The sequence below is a fragment of the Neolamprologus multifasciatus genome, chromosome 10 (genome assembly GCF_963576455.1).
Source record: "Neolamprologus multifasciatus chromosome 10, fNeoMul1.2, whole genome shotgun sequence".
Classification (NCBI taxonomy): domain Eukaryota; kingdom Metazoa; phylum Chordata; class Actinopteri; order Cichliformes; family Cichlidae; genus Neolamprologus; species Neolamprologus multifasciatus.
This window is the reverse complement of record NC_140448.1, coordinates 24,527,265-24,547,263: the sequence shown is the minus strand read 5'-3', so window position 1 is coordinate 24,547,263 and position 19,999 is coordinate 24,527,265. Positions and strand designations below refer to the sequence as shown.

General features: G+C 41.4%; 1 protein-coding gene across 7 annotated transcripts in view; it reads right to left on the bottom strand.

The window, feature by feature from the left end:
* Positions 1 to 328: 328 nt before the first annotated feature.
* Positions 329 to 19,999, bottom strand: part of nsd1b (nuclear receptor binding SET domain protein 1b) — a 33,875-nt gene continuing 14,204 nt past the window's right edge. For all 7 annotated transcript variants that reach the window (XM_085175605.1, XM_085175606.1, XM_085175607.1 and 4 more), the window contains 19 exons: positions 18,456 to 18,568; positions 18,075 to 18,330; positions 15,881 to 15,981; positions 10,910 to 10,952; positions 9,783 to 10,027; positions 9,562 to 9,699; positions 9,261 to 9,384; positions 8,315 to 8,515; positions 8,051 to 8,230; positions 6,445 to 6,601; positions 6,151 to 6,356; positions 5,953 to 6,065; positions 5,662 to 5,808; positions 5,075 to 5,197; positions 4,866 to 4,982; positions 3,349 to 3,490; positions 3,142 to 3,248; positions 2,858 to 3,059; positions 329 to 2,669 (listed from right to left, as the gene is read on the bottom strand). In XM_085175605.1, the coding sequence (XP_085031731.1) occupies positions 1,981 to 2,669; positions 2,858 to 3,059; positions 3,142 to 3,248; positions 3,349 to 3,490; positions 4,866 to 4,982; positions 5,075 to 5,197; positions 5,662 to 5,808; positions 5,953 to 6,065; positions 6,151 to 6,356; positions 6,445 to 6,601; positions 8,051 to 8,230; positions 8,315 to 8,515; positions 9,261 to 9,384; positions 9,562 to 9,699; positions 9,783 to 10,027; positions 10,910 to 10,952; positions 15,881 to 15,981; positions 18,075 to 18,330; positions 18,456 to 18,568 (3,404 nt within the window). In that variant the 3' untranslated portion in view covers positions 329 to 1,980. The remainder of the gene's footprint in view (positions 2,670 to 2,857; positions 3,060 to 3,141; positions 3,249 to 3,348; positions 3,491 to 4,865; positions 4,983 to 5,074; positions 5,198 to 5,661; positions 5,809 to 5,952; positions 6,066 to 6,150; positions 6,357 to 6,444; positions 6,602 to 8,050; positions 8,231 to 8,314; positions 8,516 to 9,260; positions 9,385 to 9,561; positions 9,700 to 9,782; positions 10,028 to 10,909; positions 10,953 to 15,880; positions 15,982 to 18,074; positions 18,331 to 18,455; positions 18,569 to 19,999) is intronic.

Here is a 19,999-nt window from a genome sequence, read left to right as displayed (position 1 = left end):
CCATGACTCTTTGGGCATAAATTGTAAGAAATAAATGGAAAATAATGGAAAAGGTTGTGGTAACTTATTGCCCAGACTGTCCTGTCGTAATTCACAAAATATCATATTAAAAAAATATATATATTTCTATATATCTATAGTAGTGAAAACATACTAATTTGGACCCTTGTGTGATTTATTTTAATTAAATAATAATGTGGTATAATGTAATTATTTTAAAAATTGACATTATTGGCTTTAAAAAGCATCCAAGTATCTCACAGATCTCTTTTCAGATTTATGATTATTAATCTCAAAACAAAAAAAAAAGATACGAGCCACAAGATGCTTATTTCATGTCTTCTTATATATTTATATAGCAGTTGTTTTGACAGGTCAGTGGTTGAGATCTAACATAATTACACTGGAATGAGACATTTCTTGTTGGGCAACTGTAAAAAGGCATTAGTAAGGAAACTTGGCTCTCACAGGGGCGACATTGTTCCTTAAAAATATCTCCAAAGAAATACACTCTAAGGCATTGGCAGATAACACACAGACAATATTAAGCTTGAAGACGGAGCGAAACGTGGCAAGAACACATACCCAAGTGCAAGCGTGGTGACAGGAGTCCGCTGTTTCAAACGTTTTTGCTCCCTCCGAAAGACTTTTGTTTCCCCGAGCAGTGCGGGGGTCAAGAACGAGGGAGGAGGGCACCGACCCCGCCGCTCTCCCTCCCTCGTCACCGTTTGTGCGTCACAGACCAGCGAATAAATAATGACTACAGAGCACAGCACACACACTGGAGCCAACTGAGTGCTACCTTTTCTTTCCGACTGCCAGGGCAAGGCTGAGCGTTCATTTCGCGTTGCACACCATTAGTTGATGGACGACGTGAGCCTGCAGTCCAACAACAGTGGAGCTGAATGTCCCAGGATGGCACGAAATCTCTCACACTTTAACTTTCAAACAGTTAATCTTTTTTTTTTTTTTGGCATGAAATGTTCGAATCTAGAGTCTATTTGTAGCTGCAAACCAAATCTACATCTATTAAAAAACAGTTGATTCCATTATACTGCATTTTGTTTTTCCCAACAACACCAGGAAAGACAAAGTTGGCATGGTTAAGACTACTCCAGGCAGCCTGTCATATCTTCACCAGTAGTCCTGGATCTCGAAGCACCAACTAATTGATGCGAGTCATCACGAAGAACTGGAAATGGAGAGGAGAGTGGATTTAATATAAGCAACAATTAATATTCCCAGGTTATGGAGTCCTGCGTGTACGTTGACTCGGGCCTTTGTGGCAGGGGTTGCCAGCATCGTGTGTCCCGACAACTGGACCACGAGGGCGAGTTTAACTCCGTTGGTTGTGGTGGTTCAACAGTGTTCAGATTAGAAAGGAAAGCTTTAAAAAGGACACAGAGAACTTCAGCTAGTTTAATTCTAGACAAATACAACGTTTTTCTGACACGGCCTCAAACTGCACGGATGTAAACATAATCCCGATTTAACTCAGTAGAAGTCACAAACCGAGCCCAGCTGTGACTCTCTTTTCTACCATAAAACATCTGCCTCTAACCGCACAAAGCTTCATAGGACACCTGACCTACACCTCCAACAAACGTGAGAAAACAAAACAAAAAAAGATGAAATGTGTTTCCAAGTCTCATGATTGATGTCCCGGGTCCGGATAGTTTTTGTGCACTCGTAGCAGGTGTGTAGATGGAGGTAGGGAGTGATTACCAGGGTAAAACTACATGTAATGCAAGCATAAATAAACTGCAAAATTGTTGGATGTGTCAGTGTATACATAAATTATATTATATTATATTTTTTATTTATAAACCTCACAATTTGTTTATTTTTTTAAATGTAGTTTTCTCCTAAAAGCCCCTCCATACATCCAACTGAATACTGAACATTAACAGTGACTGTAACTGAGTAACCTCCATGTGCTTCCTCACTGTAGTGACTCTGTAAATAATGATCCTCTGTGCGTCACTCCTCTTCTTCATCCTCCTCCTCCTCCTCCTCTTCTTCATCTTTGAGCTCCAGGTATTCGACCCCCTCCTCCTCCATTACTGTCTCTCTGTCGTCTTCACTAGTGTCTGATTTATGCCTCTCTGCATCACCCTCTTCCAACAGCTCCTCCTCCTCCTCTTCTTCTTCGGCCAACAGGTCTTCCTCCAAGACATCCCTCTCCTCCTCATATGAGGAGATGGGCGAGTAGTGGGGGAGGTCGAACACGTGCGGGCTGCTGGGAGCATCAGAACTACTTGGAGGAGGCGACGTTGCAGGAGCTGCGACGGGAATAATGATAGGTACTGGGATGGAAAAAGCAGGAAAGGACTCTGACGCGCACATGCCGGCACCGGTGCTTACGTCCCAGGCCCTCCTGGCAGTCGTGTTAACGTTGCAGGTAGTGTTAGTAGCAGAGGAGGGAATGACCGCCATGCCCAGCCCCGAGGTGAGGGCTGTGGGTTCGGGTGTGTACTCTCGGATCTCGCCTGCTTCTAGCGGTTCCCCGCAGGGGTCGTGGGCACTACAGGACAGCTTGCCGTCCAGTTTGGAGATGAAGAGCAGGCCGTCACGGTGCTGGCAGCAGTAGGAACTGACGCACAGTTCGCAGAAGGACGCAGCCTCCTTACCGCATATGTCACACTGGTGCCACGGACATTCCCACCGACCTACAACAAACGCAAGAACATTAAGGAATCTTTATTTCACTCAGGACCACAACGCATATTCACAACAACATTTCCACCAGCTGTAATAAACATAGATCTGTTTTGGGACCATCCTACATTTTATTTTCATAAAAACTGGGTGATATTGTGTGGATTAGAGAAAATCCAAAATAAATTAAGTCACTGACCTGCAGGCCTTTTGGTGAGGTTCAGGCAGTCTGCATGGTAAACCTTGGGACATCCAGGTTTTTTACATGACACCATCTGTCCTCCATCTCCGCAGATGAAACACTCGTCCTCCCTTTCTTTGGTCAACACCACCTTCTTCTTCCTCTTGCCGTGACCTCTCCTCTTCAGCTTGCGATCTTTATCATCAGGCGGGGGGTTGTTCTGGTTCAGAGAGCAGAGGAGTCGGTTATTCCCAAACAAACACAGGTGGTTATTAATTTTTGTGGCGCGTCCCTCCTCTCACCTTTGGCCTGAGGCCTAAGAAGCCGCTGCAGTTTGATGCTCCACATTTACACACCGTCTTCCTGTTGCCCAAACACTCCAGGTTGTAGTTGAAGGTGAGCTCTGTGCCTGAAAGGATAAACACAAATGAGTGAGAGCGGCTCGCTGGCATCACCAAACAACAAGATAGAAACAACTTCTATCTTCAGATCGGTAAGAGGCGGCGAACCTGCGGCAATGTCGATGAGAGCGAACAGTCCCACCCGGGTGTCACCGTTCACCGTCCACTTCTGCGTCTCACAGTTTGGCTGACAGCTGTGGTTCATGAAGCGTGCCTCGTTCCCCTTCGGCCCGGCATCAATGATCCGATCCTAAAACACAAAGTCATCCAACAAGAAATTAAATTAAACTTAATTACTGTATAGGTCTCTAGTTTGAAGGTGTAGCTATAACCTGTACTCAAACACAGGCCTGGCCATGAAATTTCCAAAGTGCCAAGAAAGCATCTACTGCTGGTAACAGGGTTAAAACTACCAAACACACGATTCTGTTAGAAGTGCATTCATACCTATCAGGAGGTATTGATTGAAAAAAGAGACGGCAGGAAACAAGAGATGTAGGAAAGCCATTCATGTTCAGAGGCTTTACTCCAAAGCTGTTCGGTGTAAGTGAATAACTTTAGATCTTAATTAGATTTAATCTAACCATGTGGCAGTTTGCTACTGTTGTTTTTTTCTTAAACCATAATTTGGACTGCTTTAAACACTCTCCTGTTAAGCCTGTTAAGGCTCAAGTCCTTGGTTAATGTTGATGCACTTGTTATTTCTCCTTAGAACTACATTGACCACTTCATCCTCTATACTTGCGCCTGAAGCAAGCCGGACTTGCTGTAGTCTTCTCTTGAATGACACGCTGCAGCTCAGAGCACAAACTAAACAAAGCAGGAACAGAGGAGCTTGAAAGAGAAACAAAGGGATTGCTGGTGTTTTTTCCCCCAGAACTCTGTGTTCCTTCAGTGAATTATCCCTGTAATCATATACCTCCCTCCAGCTGTGAGGTGAAATACTTCAATCAGAACCACTCGCTCAAAAAGAAAAGCGGCACTACCAGCGGCTGTCATTCACATCTGGAAGCACGTGGAGGTGCATAAAGAGCTGAAAGAATCATGCTCCATACTTAAGACTCCAGGTACACGACGCCCAGCTGGAAACACTTCACGCAAGTCGAGCTGTACAAGATTCACAGAATTTACAGAAAATGTTACATTTTTGTGATTTATATCGTTATCGGACGATAGATGTCCTATATCGGGATATGAGATTTTGGTCATATCGCACAGCCCTAGTTAATGGGTTTGTAAACTTGAAGCATTTTCCTGTGGTTTGGTTTCTTTCCACGCAGTTATTAGGGAAGATATGATGAAACGATAATTTACATTTTACAGCTGGTTGCCAGCCCATACAGACCTTTGTACATCGAAGTTACCCTGTTGCATCCCAGAATGCAAAACATATGTGGCTACGGGAAGATGTTAATTTAAACTTCCAACGTTCACCTGATAGTTGGTTGAGGTCTGATCACTTTCACACCATAAACGAACCGGTTAGGAACAGAATGAGACCTCCTCCTCCGAAGGGTCTTGGTGCGGTTGTTTTGCGATTAATGTGTACACACCTGCATAAGTGAACTCAACGTAACAGGCTAATGTGAAAACACCCTAAAAACACACGTGGCTCTGAGCCGTACCTTGTCAAGAGTTAACATGTAGAAGTTACAGATGTTGTTGTCCTGAGCGTGTCTGATCCTCGACCTGCACTCCTCCTCGTCGATCACCTCCCCGACATACTCGCTCACAAACTGACCCTGAGAGAACAAACACATACGGGAAACATGGATCATTCACTCCCGGCTTATGATGGGAATTCCAGCAGCAACAGCAGCAGCACTGCGGTTACCTTCTTAATGTCATGGACACAGCGGAGCCCCCAGCCTCGAGACAGCGTCCTAAAGATCTCTACTTGGCTGTACTGACGCTTGGTGAACGCCTGGTTGAGGCACCGCTCGGCCGCCGGGCAAACCTGCAAGTAAAGAAGCGGCCTCGGTCAGATACTCGACGCCTGGCTGCAAAGTCCAGGGCAGGCAGCCAGGGAGCCGCTAAAGATCCCGATTCAACTTTAGAAGATCTGGAGCAATACAACTATTACGTCTTAGCCCCACTAAACTCCAATTGGTCAAGTGCAGCTATTGGTGGCAGCATAGTAGATTTTTAAACGCATTTCTTAAGATCCTGAAAGTAGAAAATTTCAATAAATAAGTAAAAACACTTGGATCATGCACCTTGTACAGTAAAATTCTAGAAAAAAATTAAACCAAACTAACTGGATTAAAATACTTGTAGAAGCAGTCTGTATGATTTGATACACCTGTGGCCATCGAAGGGACTGGAACACCTGAATTCAATGATTTGGATCAGTCAGTGAATACTTTTGGCAACATAGTCCATCTGTAGCTGTGCATGAGCGTGATGAAGGTGTTTCGGTACCTGTGGATGGCATTCGTAGAGCAGCATGCGGTTGATACACTCGGAGTCCATCCCACATGGACTATCATCTGTCTTCTTGCAGTTACAGCGGGGGATCTCTGAAAGGTCGGCAGTGAAGATCTGAACCTTTCCTATTGGTCGATTAACCTGAATGAGTCAGAAAAGTGTGTATCACTCATCACCGAGCATTACAATCAAACCTAATTTTTTAAGTCAACTTATGAAGAAAGCTTTTTACAGTTTCTTTGTGATTTAAGCAGCTTGATTTCAAAGTAAAGGCACCTCCATTACCTTAATGTGTTTGTATGGAGGAGGCTTCCTGTCGTTCTTCCTGTCCTCTTGAAGCTGCCGAAGCTCCTTCTCTGCCTGAAGCTCACGGAACCGAACAGCTGCCTCCTCCAAAGCTGAGGAAGGACGTCAAAAGTCAGCGATCGCAAACACAAACCATGATATCAAACCGATCAAAGGACATATTTTACTTTTGCCTACCTTTTTTGTAGGTCGCATCAACCCCTTTACCCATCTTTTCCTTGCTGTTGGCGTCCACGTCCATGTAAGGGAAGACTCTGGCCTGGTAGGTCCACAGGTAGTCGTTGGAGCCGAAGAAATGAACGGGGAACTCGCCGACATCGTGCCTCATTCTCTGGATGTTTTCTGGGATTGTTTTGGGATGGCTGACCTCTGCCGGCCACCACCTTATGGAGCAGAAAATGGGAGAATAAAGGATTTGATGACGTGTGTCTGGCTTTTCCGATTTAAAAGACTCTGTGGGTCATAGCTGACCTGTAGCGCCCAACTTTGACCCATACAATGTCTTTATAGCGAGGCTTCTTCCCGGCCTTGCAGTCGTTGCAGTACCAGCTGCCTTTGGGCATCTCGATGTTCAGACACTCCCGATGAAATGCAGCAGGACAGGACTCACAGCAGAGTAGGCTGCCCCCTGGAGCACAGGAGGAGGGACAGCATTGCATTAACCTCTCATCAATGAATCATGAAGCCGTCTGACAAGCTTTAGCTGTCAGACGGCTGGTCTCACATTTAGTCCTATATGTACTCTGTATGTATACAGAGGAGTTTATGGTTGGCTCAATGACTTTAAGGTCCTGTTGCTGTAAAACAAGCCCAAATCATCACGCTTCCACCATCAGCAGCTGGTATAAGATGTTGCAGCTGATTGGCTTGTTTCATTTTTGCCCAATTCTCCACCTCGCATTACAGTCAAACATCTCCCCTTTGGTCTCATCTATCCAAAGGTCTTTGTTCCAGTAGTCTTGTGGTTTGTTCAGATCCGACGTATGCGAAAACTGAGCTGTGGTGCCATGTTCTTTCTCCTACAAACCTCTCAAAACAAGCCATACTTCTTTTTTTCAAATTGTACCATCAAGAACTTCAGGTGAGGCCTTGAGAGTCTGACATGCAGCTCTTGGGCTTTTTGCAGTTTTGCTAAACAACGTTGGGGTAAATTTGCTGGAATGTCCACTTCTGGGAAGTTTGGCAGCTGTGTTCAGTTTCTACTTGTGAATGATCGTTCTCACGGTAGAATGATGGTCTTTAAATTGTTTGGAAATCTACTTGTAACCCTTCCCAGACAGATAGGCAGTAACAACTGCTTCTCTAAGATCATTACTTGGCTTGGCTGCCACAGAGTCTGCGGGACTCTGTGGTGATTTTGTGGGAGTTGGACTCTGTGGCACTATCCCACTGGGGATAGTAAACAATGAGACACTGGAAAATACCAAATTTTCCAGAACACCTGCCAGAGCAGACCAAAACTAGAATTCCATTCCTAAAAACGTGGGAGCTCCCAAGAGCCTTGGGTCTTTGATTATGTCCAAATTAGTCTATGGCCTAACCCTTTCTGGGTGCTTTATGTCTATTTTACTTCAATTTTGTCCATGTTTTAAAATGTATTAAAACTGTATTTCACTAAACACTTTTCTGCCTGTTAAGCCTGCATCTCCAGTAGATTTTGCATATTTTTGGAGCAGTTTGAAACAGTTTGAAAGTCTACCTTAGAGCAGAAATTTGGTCTTCAGCTCTAGCCTTTGAAACAACGATGATGATGAATTAAACAAAAATCTTAGTTCTTGTGGAAACAATAAAAGGTATTCTGAAGTTTTTCATACACTAATTCTGGATTTTGGTTCAGTTTTTGTTAAATAAATAATGACAGTAACATATGTCACGTGTTGGTGTTTGTAAAATACTTTGTGAGAACCAGATGATTTATTAATATATCCTGAAACATAAAACCTTACCGGTACTTTATTTTCCACCTGACTGTAATTCGTAACCGTAAGGTGAAATAAAATATAAATCTGAGGTGAAGAAAACAGCTCAGCAACAAAACCAGTTTAGTCTGGTCTGGAGTTTCCTTTAGCATCTGTACCTTCAGTGCAGACGAAGCACCAGCTGACGTTCACGTGTTCGTGATTCTTGACGCCGCGGCGGGGGGCGAAATGGTTAGGACAGACAATGCTGTTGTTGGAGAGTACAACACTGCCCGCTGCCATACAAAGATCTGTAGCGTGATAGGCAACCGGGCAGCGCACGCAACGTACCAGCCGACCTGTAGACGTAAAGAGGAGAGTAAATGCCACGGCGCAAGACGGGTGATTACAGCGAAGGTGCGGTCTGAGCGTCCTCTGATTACCTTTAGAGATGTTGGAGCTGTTGGGATTAGCGATGAAGCAGGTGAGGCAAACGTGGATGGAGCAGCGGAAACCTCTGTTCACGGGTACGGTCGGGGCGTAGTTGGCGATGCACTCGCCATGATAAAACTTCCCACACACAGGGATCATGCAGCGCCGCACGTCCTCACCGCGCTTTTTACACACAAAGCAGGTGTGGAGTCCTGGACACAGGAAAAGTCACAGGTTTAAATGATCACCTAAAAAATATATCTTCATATTAATTTAACAAAATGAAAACAGCAGATAATAAGTGGCCTCAGTTCTCCCTCTAATCACTTCCAGAATGCAATGAACACAAATGACTGGGAAAATATATATAAATAAAACTATGATTATTTTAAGAATTCTTTTTAAATCTGTTTTTAATCGTGAACTATTTGTTTAAAACTTCCCATGCTAGACATGATTTCAATACTAAAAATCTCAAATTTTTGGAAACGTTTTTCCATTGTATGAACAAAAATAAATAAAATGGTAAACATGACAGGCATTTGTAAAACAATTATTAAAAAAAAAATTAATTATTGCCAAAACAGACTAAAAAGTCGTACAAACAGAAATAAAATTGAAACCAAAAGTAAAGAAAATTTTTGAAAACTAAAAATAATAAATAAATAATAACAATAAATAAATTTGCGTAGTGGTCTATGTGTAGTGGTTTACATAGATTCCCAGTTTGATCCCGGGAGAAGACACAAAAAATAAAAAATAAAAGTCCGCCCACTGCGGTGACCCGTTGTGGATTGAGGAATATCCAAACGCTTGGATATTTCTTATGCTAGAACGTCTTTAGACTTTAGTGAGTGACTTTTCATTTTGTAGTGATTTTTACATTTGGAAAATTCACATATCAAGAATTAAATTATAGGCTCTACTGACATCAGGGAACAGCTGTTAAGTTTTTACCTGATTTGCACTCCGGACAGACAAACTTCCCCTTCGGTGCTTCGGCCAGAGATATGCAGAGCAGGTGGAAAGCGCCACAACACTGACCCTCACAGAGCAGCAGCTCCCCGGTCTTCTCACACACCTGAGCAGAGATCATAGCATAACTAGAATGACTCAGAGAGAGGGAACTTTACGTCTTATGTATGCATGATTTGCGAGGTGGATATGAAGGCTTCAGAGTTTTTAGAGGAAAACATCTAATGTCTGCCAACTGTTGTTTAGATCTAACCATAAAGTCACTAAACTGCTGAAAGCTCACCTGACATATGTTCTCCTTCATGGAAGCCGGGCCTCCTCGGTCCCCTATGATCTTCCTCGTGGGTAAAAGTGAGTCGTCACACAGTGACAAGTCGTCCTTCATGGAGCAGAAACTGTTGTCCAGGCTGGATGGTTCACCCTGAGGAGACAAAGCAGGACTTTGCTGTTGCATAGCAACAATTTTAACTATTACTGTACGTAAAAAAAGTCAAGCCGACCAACCTCTGACTCTGCTCCGTCCTTTTTGATGTCCTCGGCTTTACCGTCGTCCGGTTGAGGATCGTCAACATCGGCTGGTGCCGTCTCCTCCTGTCCGGGTTCTGGTGAAGACTGCTCTGGAGCAGAAGGTGCAGGAGTGCTGGTCTGAACCAAAGGTGTGGGTGTACAGAGGTCAGAGGTCGTCGCCGGTGTGGACTCTGATGCTGGAAGCGGCTTACTCTTTGATTTTAGGGGTGGTGCTGAGCAGTCTGTGTGGAAGAAAACCATATTTGAAACAGTAAGACAGAAAACGAGCTTTTCAAGATTTTCAACTCATAACAACAAGGACTTCCTCTTAGCATCATATTAAATTACATTAACTGTGCAGATTAAATATGCTTGGCTGTAAATTCATCTGGACTCCTCAGAGTGTATTTTAGTTGGCTGCTTTCCCAAATTTAATTTACAAGGAAAAAAGAAAATCTGGTGACTTGGAAGTTTTTTTATGTTAACTTCTTCTTCTTCTGTGTCATAAAATGTTTGAAACCCACTGAACAAATAATCTAGTTACACTTTATAGATTTAACATGTACACAATGATTATTTTATTTCATTTACAACATTTAATTAGTTATTATATTTTCTCCTTTCTAAATCTGATGCTTTTCCACTCATGTTTTGTTTGTTTGTTTTCTAAGCCAACACTAACACTGACCTATGAGTCAGTCAAGCATAAATATACAAAACTCAGGGGATGATGTGTGTCGTGTCGACATATAACAGATAATATAGTAAAGCACTAATTCTATATTGTATCTCTGGACACTTTGTTACTAGCAGTCTGTCACAAAAACACTATTTGTTCTCATTTCTTTAATAAAAACTATGGAAAATACCAACGATAACACAGACATAAAATTGTATTTTTACACTATTAAGGTGATTCCCAAAGAGTTGAAAACTGGGCAAGTGGAGGAGAAGAAGAAAAAGTGGCAGATGAGTAAAAATCCTCTGATCAAGCATGTCTTTATAAGCCTGCCTTTAATACAGATATAGGCCTGCTACCTACTGTTAAGTTAAATAAAAGTAGTCCTGGATGAGATACCGCACACTACAGTGTAATTTAGAAGGCTTTATGAAAACTCACTGACCAGATTGAGGAGTTGAAGGTGGATTAGTCTTCAGTGTTTTGACCTGGAACAAAGAGGGAACACTGTCAAAAATGACTGCAGTTAAACCAACAATGTTTTAGTCTATCAAACAAAAAAAAAAGTCTAGCTCAAGTGTTTCTTTTTTTGCTTTGTTTGTAGCTCTTATCTGCAATTCTCAAAAGCATTTTAAGGCTAGAATACTCCATCCATGCCTAATCTGCTCTCGCTTCACCACAGAAAACTGGATTTATGCACCAGTCCATCTGTTGATCTCCATCTCCGTCTTGTCTCACTTGTGAACAAGACCACGAGAGAGTTCTGGGAGAAACTTCAACCTCAAGTAGAGGCTCCACGCATCTCTTGCTGGGGAAACTGGGGGTGCTCATCTACACGATATCAGTTCTAAAGACATTCTTAGGAGTGATACTTCTTTAGAACACAGAGGATCAGGGAAGAACTACACGCTGTCAAAGTTTTATTTTGTTTTTGAAGGTCACGGACTTCTTTTCTTAGCTGAGATTGAATGTAAGGTGAGTGATGTTTAAAATAAAATATTTGTTTTTCTTAAAAACTAATACAATTTAAAAACAAATAAATTCAATTAAAAACAAATTTTTTCTTCTCTTTTAATCTTTAAAGGCACTTTTGGCTCTATAAAATTGTTTATCTGTTTGTTTGTTTTTTTAACTACACAATAATCTGAAATAATCTGATCATCTCATAGTCTCATCTTCATCTCCACAGCATAAATCCTTTACTTGTATTATTTATACTTATGTTTGTTATTTATAACTCAAAGCAAAGCTTACACAAAACTAAATACACTTCATTATTTGAAAGCCCCAGACTTTAAGAAGCTCTAACATAATGCGTGTTTAGATGCGCTTAACTAAACATCTTAACTAAACACGTGTGGGAGGATTAACCCTCCACCATCTCTTAAATGCTGGAATGACTGGAAACACTCAACCGGTGCTTATGTTTGTGACCGGAGGCCAATCAAACATCCCTACGTTGTTTTTTATTGGACTGAAAAAGGATTCTAATGTTTCTAATGCCCGTGGTGCAGTGCTGTTTATTTAAGTAGCACAGTGCATCGGTCATGCATTTGCCTACATGCACATTGGTGTTTCTAAGGTTTTTTCAACACAGTGGCAAGTTTCTATTATTTGACCATAACTGAACATCAACTATGACCAAGCATCAGACTGAATTTAGGAAGGTAAAGTCATCTGTCTGACCATCAGATCATCAGTTCTTACATGCTGCTTACAACTCTCTCCACCTTGGATTATCAGAGATATCTCTCACAGCTCAGGTGGAGGCAGGATTCATCCAGAGGAGAAACTATTCCACCCAATAAACCTGAAATCTGCGCTACAGCTGACCTGAATGGTGTGCAGAAAAATCCTATACTCCAAACTGAGATTCAGGCCTCAGGACCTCACACAGTTCCCACCTATTTCTAACAAATGAGTTCACGGTTATAGTAAAGCATTCTCTCCTTCAGCCTCCTCTCATTTATCGTAACTGCCACACTGTTTTCAGAGAGAAACACCTGTAAAATCCTAACTTACAACGATTCGTTTTTGTTAGGGCTTTAAACGCTCCCTTGCACTCCCTCATCGGGTGCGCTTGTTTCTAAGTCACTAATCCATGCTGCTCACAATTATCGCAATAAACTTACTGCATCTTTGTGTATGAATTAGTGTTCATACACAAAGTGTTAGTGTTAGTAGATCACCCAAGGAACTTTCCACTCCCACTGGTGCATTTTTGAAAATTTTCCTTATACTTATTTATACAGCTTGCAATAAAAACAATGTCTTGCTGGTGCAGGAGTGACTAAATCTGACCCTGGATAACATAATGAGAGCTTTGACCACTAATTTTGCCTTGGAGTCATGGAGCAACAGTTTTTAAATGATTATTTCTTTTATTAAGGAGAAAAAGTTATCCAAACCTGCTGTGTCCTGTGTGAAAAAGTAATAACCCGTAACAAGTGGTTGTCCCACTCTTGGCAGCAAGAACTACTTTGTAAAGTACTTTGTGATAACTATCAATCAGTCTTTCAGATCACTGTGGAGGAGTTTTGGTCCACTCTTCTTTGCAGAATTTTAATTCCAATTCCATTAACGGCCTGTTTAAGGTCAGGTCAAAGCATCTCAATCAGATTAAAGTCTGAACTTACTCAGGTACTCCAAAACCTTCATTTTATTTATTTTTTAGAGGACTTCTTGCTGCCATGTTTTGGATCATCCTCCTGTATAATAAGAGTACTTTTAATGAGTCATAAGCTTTTATGTTCTGTTTAGTCAGCAGTGGTTTTCTGTGTCTCTTGAACTCTCCCATTGATGCCATTTTTACCCAGTCTCTTTCTTATATTTGCATAAGAACTTTGACCTTAACCCTTTAAGACCTACCATAGAACCAAGTCTGCCAGAGCTTACTTTATATTTTTACATGCTGTAGTGCCATTTCTGGGAGCATTTCAAGTTGCTATACATCAATACAACTGTTATAGCCCATATTTTAATAATATGTATGCATTATGTCCATAGTAACTACATAAATTGCAAAAAAGTGCAATAAACTACAAAAAAATTGAAAATTGTTTTTTTTTTTTTGTTTTTTTTTAACATATATTTCTACTTGGAGAAATTTAAGAGGTTTATCCCTCAAACTTTACATAAATACAAAAAGTTGCAAAAAATAGTTTACAACAACAGGAAATTTATTTTGAGTGTCTTCATAGTTTTATTTCTGAGATACAGCAATTTTTATATACTGCAGGAAAAACGAAAAACAATCCTATGATGCAAATTTGCAAAGAAAACAGCATGTGCATCAAAATAAACTATTTCCAGCAGTGCAATTCGAGTTCTAAGCATCCCAGAAACTATTCAGAAAAGCATAAAGTCAAACAGGACTTATAAAAACACCAGTATAGGCTTTTAAGGCCTACAAGTAAAAAACTACATTTTCCACGAAAATGACGTCACTTCCGGTTTCGGCCAGGAAATGGCGGACATGCGATCGTTCGCGCTGACATCTGTTTCAATGTGGGAAGTGTTACGAACAGCTGATCGGATCGGCAAAGCGTGTTTCTGGAATATTATGTTTTTGTTCCTGCAAGCGCTTTTTATGCAATATTTGCAAAGCTTTATGTGGAAGGAAACCGTGACCTAGGACAAGCTGATGGCATAAGATGTAAGTACAACTCCTCCGGTTTCATATGCAAAAAAATTTATTGCGCTAGCTTACGCGGTTCCGGTTCTACAGGGATTTAAAAATAGGCGAAACGGAGCGTGCCTGCTCCGACCGACTTTAAAGAGTTAACTGAGCCAAGTTAGTCCCGCAGTTCCTTAGATGATGTTCCAGGTTCTTTTGTGACATCCTTGGGGAGTCATTAGTGTCTTGGTAGACCACCTCCGGGAAGGTTCATCACTGTTCCAAGTAGGGATGGGTACCGGTATCCGGTGCCATGATGGCACCGGTTCTGACATAAACGGTAGTAACCAGACCGAAAAGCAGCACACATTTCGGTGCTTTATTTCGGTGCTTTTTTTTCCTGAGCTGTGGTACACTTTCTTCTTCCTTACATTTATATTGGCGGTTGGCAAACAACTGAAAGGTGCATTACCGCCACCAACTGGTATGGAATGATACACTTTAGATTCTAGCCAATCATTTTACGTTTCCGGATAGTAGGCGGGTCCATGTACGTACGTTCTTTTAGAGCAGAGCTACAGATTAAAAATGGCCAAGGCGAAGCGGTCAAAAGTCTGGCTGTACTTCACAGCAAAATATGCAAACTCAGCAGCCTGCAACAAGTGCTTTAAGCTGATACTGTCAAAGAAGGTAACACCTCAAATCCGATGAAACACCTGGCGATGGATAGCGTTTTTTTTAAAAGCCGAAAAATGCGCCGTATTTGATAGCTTGCTGCAAGACCTCACACCAGCGCATCGACTGCGGGTGGGTTGCCTGTTATCGGACCCGGAGTTAGCAACATCCCCCAAAAACCCGAAGAGGAGAGTCCTGGCCCCTAGCCCTGCCAGTGTAGCAGAAATGATGACGGATGATGATGGCAGCAGCAGCCGTTCTTCTCTGCGTGAGTAGCTTAGTAGGCTAACCACGTTATTAAATTAATGCATGTAAGGTGAACTGGCAAACACCGTCATAGTTACATGCAGCTGTCTTCTTGTTTGATGGCAGATACTCCCTTCACCCTGGCCAAAAAGGCTAAAATGACCAAAGAAAAAGTGGAAAACAGCTAAACATGAGAGGTTTTTGGACAAAGTTTGTGTTTTTTCCATTGATTAAGCACTGCTTCCAGCCAAGAGTGATACCATAAATCCCCTATAGCTGCAGAAAAGGCTAACATTGTTATCTTTTTACAAAAAAACAGCTGAACATAAGATGTTTTTGGACCAATTTTGTGTTCTCCATTCTTTAAGCACCGGTTTGAGCACCGTTTAAGCACCGGCACCGTTTCAAAAGTACCGGTTTGGCACCGGTATCGGATAAAACCTAAATGATACCCATCCCTAGTTCCAAGTTTCCTTCATCTGTGGCTCTCACTGTGGTTTGCCAGAGTCCCAAAGCCTTGGAAATATCTCTGTAACCCTTTCCAGACTGACAGATGTCAATCTTTGTCTAATATTAAAATCTGTTTGATGATCTGAAACATTTAAGTATGACAAATGTGCAAAAAACTACGAAATCGGGGATGGAATAAATACGTTTTCATGGCACTGTACTACTGATACTATAGGAGGAAACTAAGATTTTCTTTTTAATTATTATTACTGACTCAGTAACATCGAATCTGATGTAATGCTTTTATGAAGGTAAATGGATTTTTTTGTGCTAAATAAAATGTACAGCTCTATCTTATAAGCTGGCACATCACAGTACAAATACATTACACCAAACGAATAAATGTACATTCAATAAACAATGCTGTACCTTCTTCTTAAGGCCTGTTGATGCCTCGGCCTCCAGGCAGTATTCCAAGATCTTCTGAGTGGGTTTTCTTTTGCGCTTCTTCTCCAGCACAGGAGCGCTTCCTGGAAAAACAAGTGTCGCAGCCAGATTAGCATTAACCAGCAAAAGTCTTCAACACACCTGTAAATCACAGTTTTATGTGGCTTTAGAAAATTTTTAAGTCCATGTGTAGAAACACTGACAGCCTGCATTAGACTTTGTTTGCTCCGTCACACATTTGTAGGAGCAGTGGATACTAACCAAATAACATAAGTGATGATAAAAACTGACTAAAACTGATTATTATCTGCCTGCTACAGAACAGAAAGTGACTGGTTCTCTGTGGAATACTCTCAAGGTTTTTCCTACATTAAAAAGCCATTTGCAGCAGCTGTGTGTGGTTCAGGAGGTAGGTTAGGTCATCAGTGGTTTATTCCCCTGGTCTGCATGAACCCACATTTCTTCTGACTGTATCTATGTGTGCTCGACAGGAAGTGCTTAAAATACTTGTGTATGTGTAAATATGTGAATAACTAGTGCTTTATTAATAATAACTGATAGTTTACAGTAATGAGATCACTGGCACAAGAATAAAGCTTAATACAATATTTTCTCTTCATTTGGTTAAAGCTCCTGTTTAACCAGTCATCTTAAGCTGGTCTCATTTTACAGTGTTACTGACAGTATTTACTTTAAGCACTTAACTTACTGTACACTGAACTGTAACCTGTTAAAACAAAACACAAACTTCATTCTTACAAATTCTGTCATGTTCCAGTTCTTGTATCATTTCTGTTTGCCTTTCTTTAAGTACAGTTGTGCTTACAGGTTTATTACTGCTTATCAGCGGCATGAATGTTGCGGTAATTTTGGGCTTTGAATTTATTTTTAATTTTCTTTAATCCACACAGGGTCAAATATATAAATAGGTCTCCACTAATATTTGTTTAAGTCCACAAATTTTCAACATGGTTGAGGGCGGGACTTTCAGAAGGCTATTCCAGAAGCCTAATGTTAGCCTTCTTTATCCATTCTAAAACCAGTTTTTATGTGTGTTTGGATTTATTGTCCTGTTGAACACCCAACTGTGTCCAAGTTTCAAGCGTCTAGCTGTTGATGGTGAAGACGAAGTCCTCCTCCTTCATTATTCCATCTACTTTGTGCAATGTACTACAGGCAGAAAAATCGCCCCAGAGCACAATGATACCACCACCATGCATGCACCAGTTGGTACCGTGTTCTTATGTGTTTGACAGCTCCACATTTAATCCTCCATACATGCCTCTTGTCTAGTGGCCAAACAGCTCAATCTTTGTCTTTGACCTTTAAACTTTTCTCCAAAAAGCATTTGGCTTGTTCACCTGGGCAGCTGCAAATTTCAGTTGAGCTTGAAGGCGTTGATTTTGGAGCACGGTCTTCTTTCTTGATCGGCACCCTCTCACTCCGTGTCGATGTAAAACTGGCTTCACTGTGAACAGCGACACTGGTGTTCCACCAGTTGTCAGTTCACAGCAGGCTTGAGCCTTTGATGGTTCCTAGGTTTTTCCTGAACATCCTAACCAATTTCCTCTCATCTGAGGCTGACAGTTTGACAAGGTCTAACAGAAGATCCAAAGCGGTGACTTAACCAAATAAGGTGTACTTATGTACAATTGTTTGAACTGATGATGGAATCTGCAGTTGTTTTGAAAGGACTCCAAGAGATCTCTACAGATTCTATAAATCTACAATTATCCTTCTTCACTGAGTACCTAGGACTTTTCTGTTGATCCAATGAGTGATGTCAAACATTTATTTTTATGCTGGCAAAGAGAAACTACCAGTTGAAGCCAATCATGACCAGTAATGAGAAGTTTAAAAGCCTTGCCCTTATCAAGTGAAAGAACCTTTTAAGTTGTAGAACCTTCAGCACCACTTATTAAAAGAGTTCATGTATAAGTTGACCCTGTGTGAAAGGTAAGAGTACTGAAATGGCAGAGCAGCACATCGATACCCGTGCCTATGGCCACAATGCTGTCTACAACACATCTGCATATTTCTGGTCATGGTTCAGGCTTCTTAGCGCCAATGCAGGAAAATCTTAAAGTTAACCGTATAATATTTCAACCACAGTCTAAACAGAGACTTGACCTGAACTTGTGTCCTCAGAAAGAAAAGCACACAAACACAGTCCTACCATTGTCTTTGACGATGCTTTCTGGTAGCGAAGGTTCTGCTTCAGGAGGAGGGGTTAACGTGTCGATGGAAAGAACAGGTGCATCTTGTGAAGATGTGTTTTCAGTGCAGGGAATTTGTAGGTCAGAGGGCGTCGTTGCACAGATTTCCTCAGGGGGTGGTGTCTGTATTTCGGGAAGTAAGTTCAAGGATGGCTGGACTTGCATGCTCTTGTCACACTCCGAGGGTTCAGATATGGAGGTAATGGGTTGAGAGGCCTGAGAGAGCAGATTGCATGAGTTGTGTGAAGCAGTATAAAGTTACACTGGCTGGTTAATACTAAACGGTTATGCTCATATAATAATGTGTACTTACAAAAGAGCTTACTTTGTGTGATTTTTACCTTTCCAATCAACTGGAGAGGCTTTCTCGTTTTCTTCCTCACGGAGAAAATCTGGTCGTACTCTTCAGTCCATTCAATCATCCTCTTGCTTGGTTTTCTTATTCGTTTATGTGCTAAAGGGGACAAATTTTATTTTTTTAAAAAGATTATAGATACACATTTATTTTTGACCTATTTAGCCCTTTGATAGTATCAGTATTTGTTAGTGCTGTCAGCGTTAATGTTGTTAACGGATCGCCTCATGTGTGTGGCTGGACTGCGCTAACACGTTAACGAGCTAACCGCGCTAATGCATTGATGCTGTGCAGCCCCACGCACGGGGCGTTTTGCGCTAACAGAGATTTGCCGCGTTAATGCAGTTATGGCGTCAACGTCATTTTAACGACATTAACGCTGACAGCACTAGTATTTGTACAACTGGTAGACTAACTATGTCAGTAGTCTACCCATTACATGAGCAGAAACAGAATTTTATGAACTGCTCTATTTTTTTTTTTAATTCCTCAATGGCAAGTCAGAATTCAGAACTGAACCTAACAGTTTAAAGTACTGTTACTTTTATACCAGCAGTTTAATGTGCACACAGATTTACACCTGTGGTTAAAGGATTTACTATTCAGAAGCACAGATTTTTCATTTCATACACATTATTGTATAAACTAGGGTTGGGGAAAAATAAAACAACAGATGCAGAATAGCATCACGATATTTTGCGTGATGATACTGTACCATTACAGGGACACGAAAGAGGCGTAAGTATTTTCAAATACTTCACTTTTCAGTGAAGTATTTGAAAATCCCCTATGTGTAAATGGAGTTAACAAAAGCTAGGGGGGAAAGGCACTACAGCAGGGAGGGCAGTTTCCCTCCCTTGTCTCCCCCACTGTAGACTTGCCCCTGCTGGGAATACTACGAACAAGAGGGCTCATCACATGCAGATAATGTTAGCCGACCAAACTTGTGAATTGGCTCAACCTAAAAAAATCAACCAAGACTCAGCTTGACAAAACAACCTCCTAATTCAGTGAAATCTAATGGCTCAGTCGTGCAAGTAAAAATAGGATAGCATGTATCCATGTACCATAACAAATAACCAAATAAATAAGATTATCATCTGCAGCTGCCTGATAATTGTACTGATTTTTTTTTTATTAAAATTTTTTCAGATTCTGTGACTAATTGCAACTAGTGGCGACTAAATGGTTGTCCCAGCCTTAAGGCTGTTGCACACCAATGGCCACTTCTAAGGCGATTGCACAGGTTGCCCGATGGGAGGCAACTTTTCTGCAAACAGTCACAATCCAATTTGGACTGACTCACCATCTACTTTATAAAAACAGACACATTGCCAACATGTTGCCATCAGTCTGAAGGAGTCTTTCCCAATCAGCACAACTTGAGGGGACTCAAATGAACTGGATGTATTCTGATTATTGCTGAGAACAAATGTAATAAACAGAAATTCCTACCTATGTAGTCAGTGACAGATGTGCGATTTATCACAGTTAATTGTTGTATTATCAGAAACCGTCTGCATGTAATTG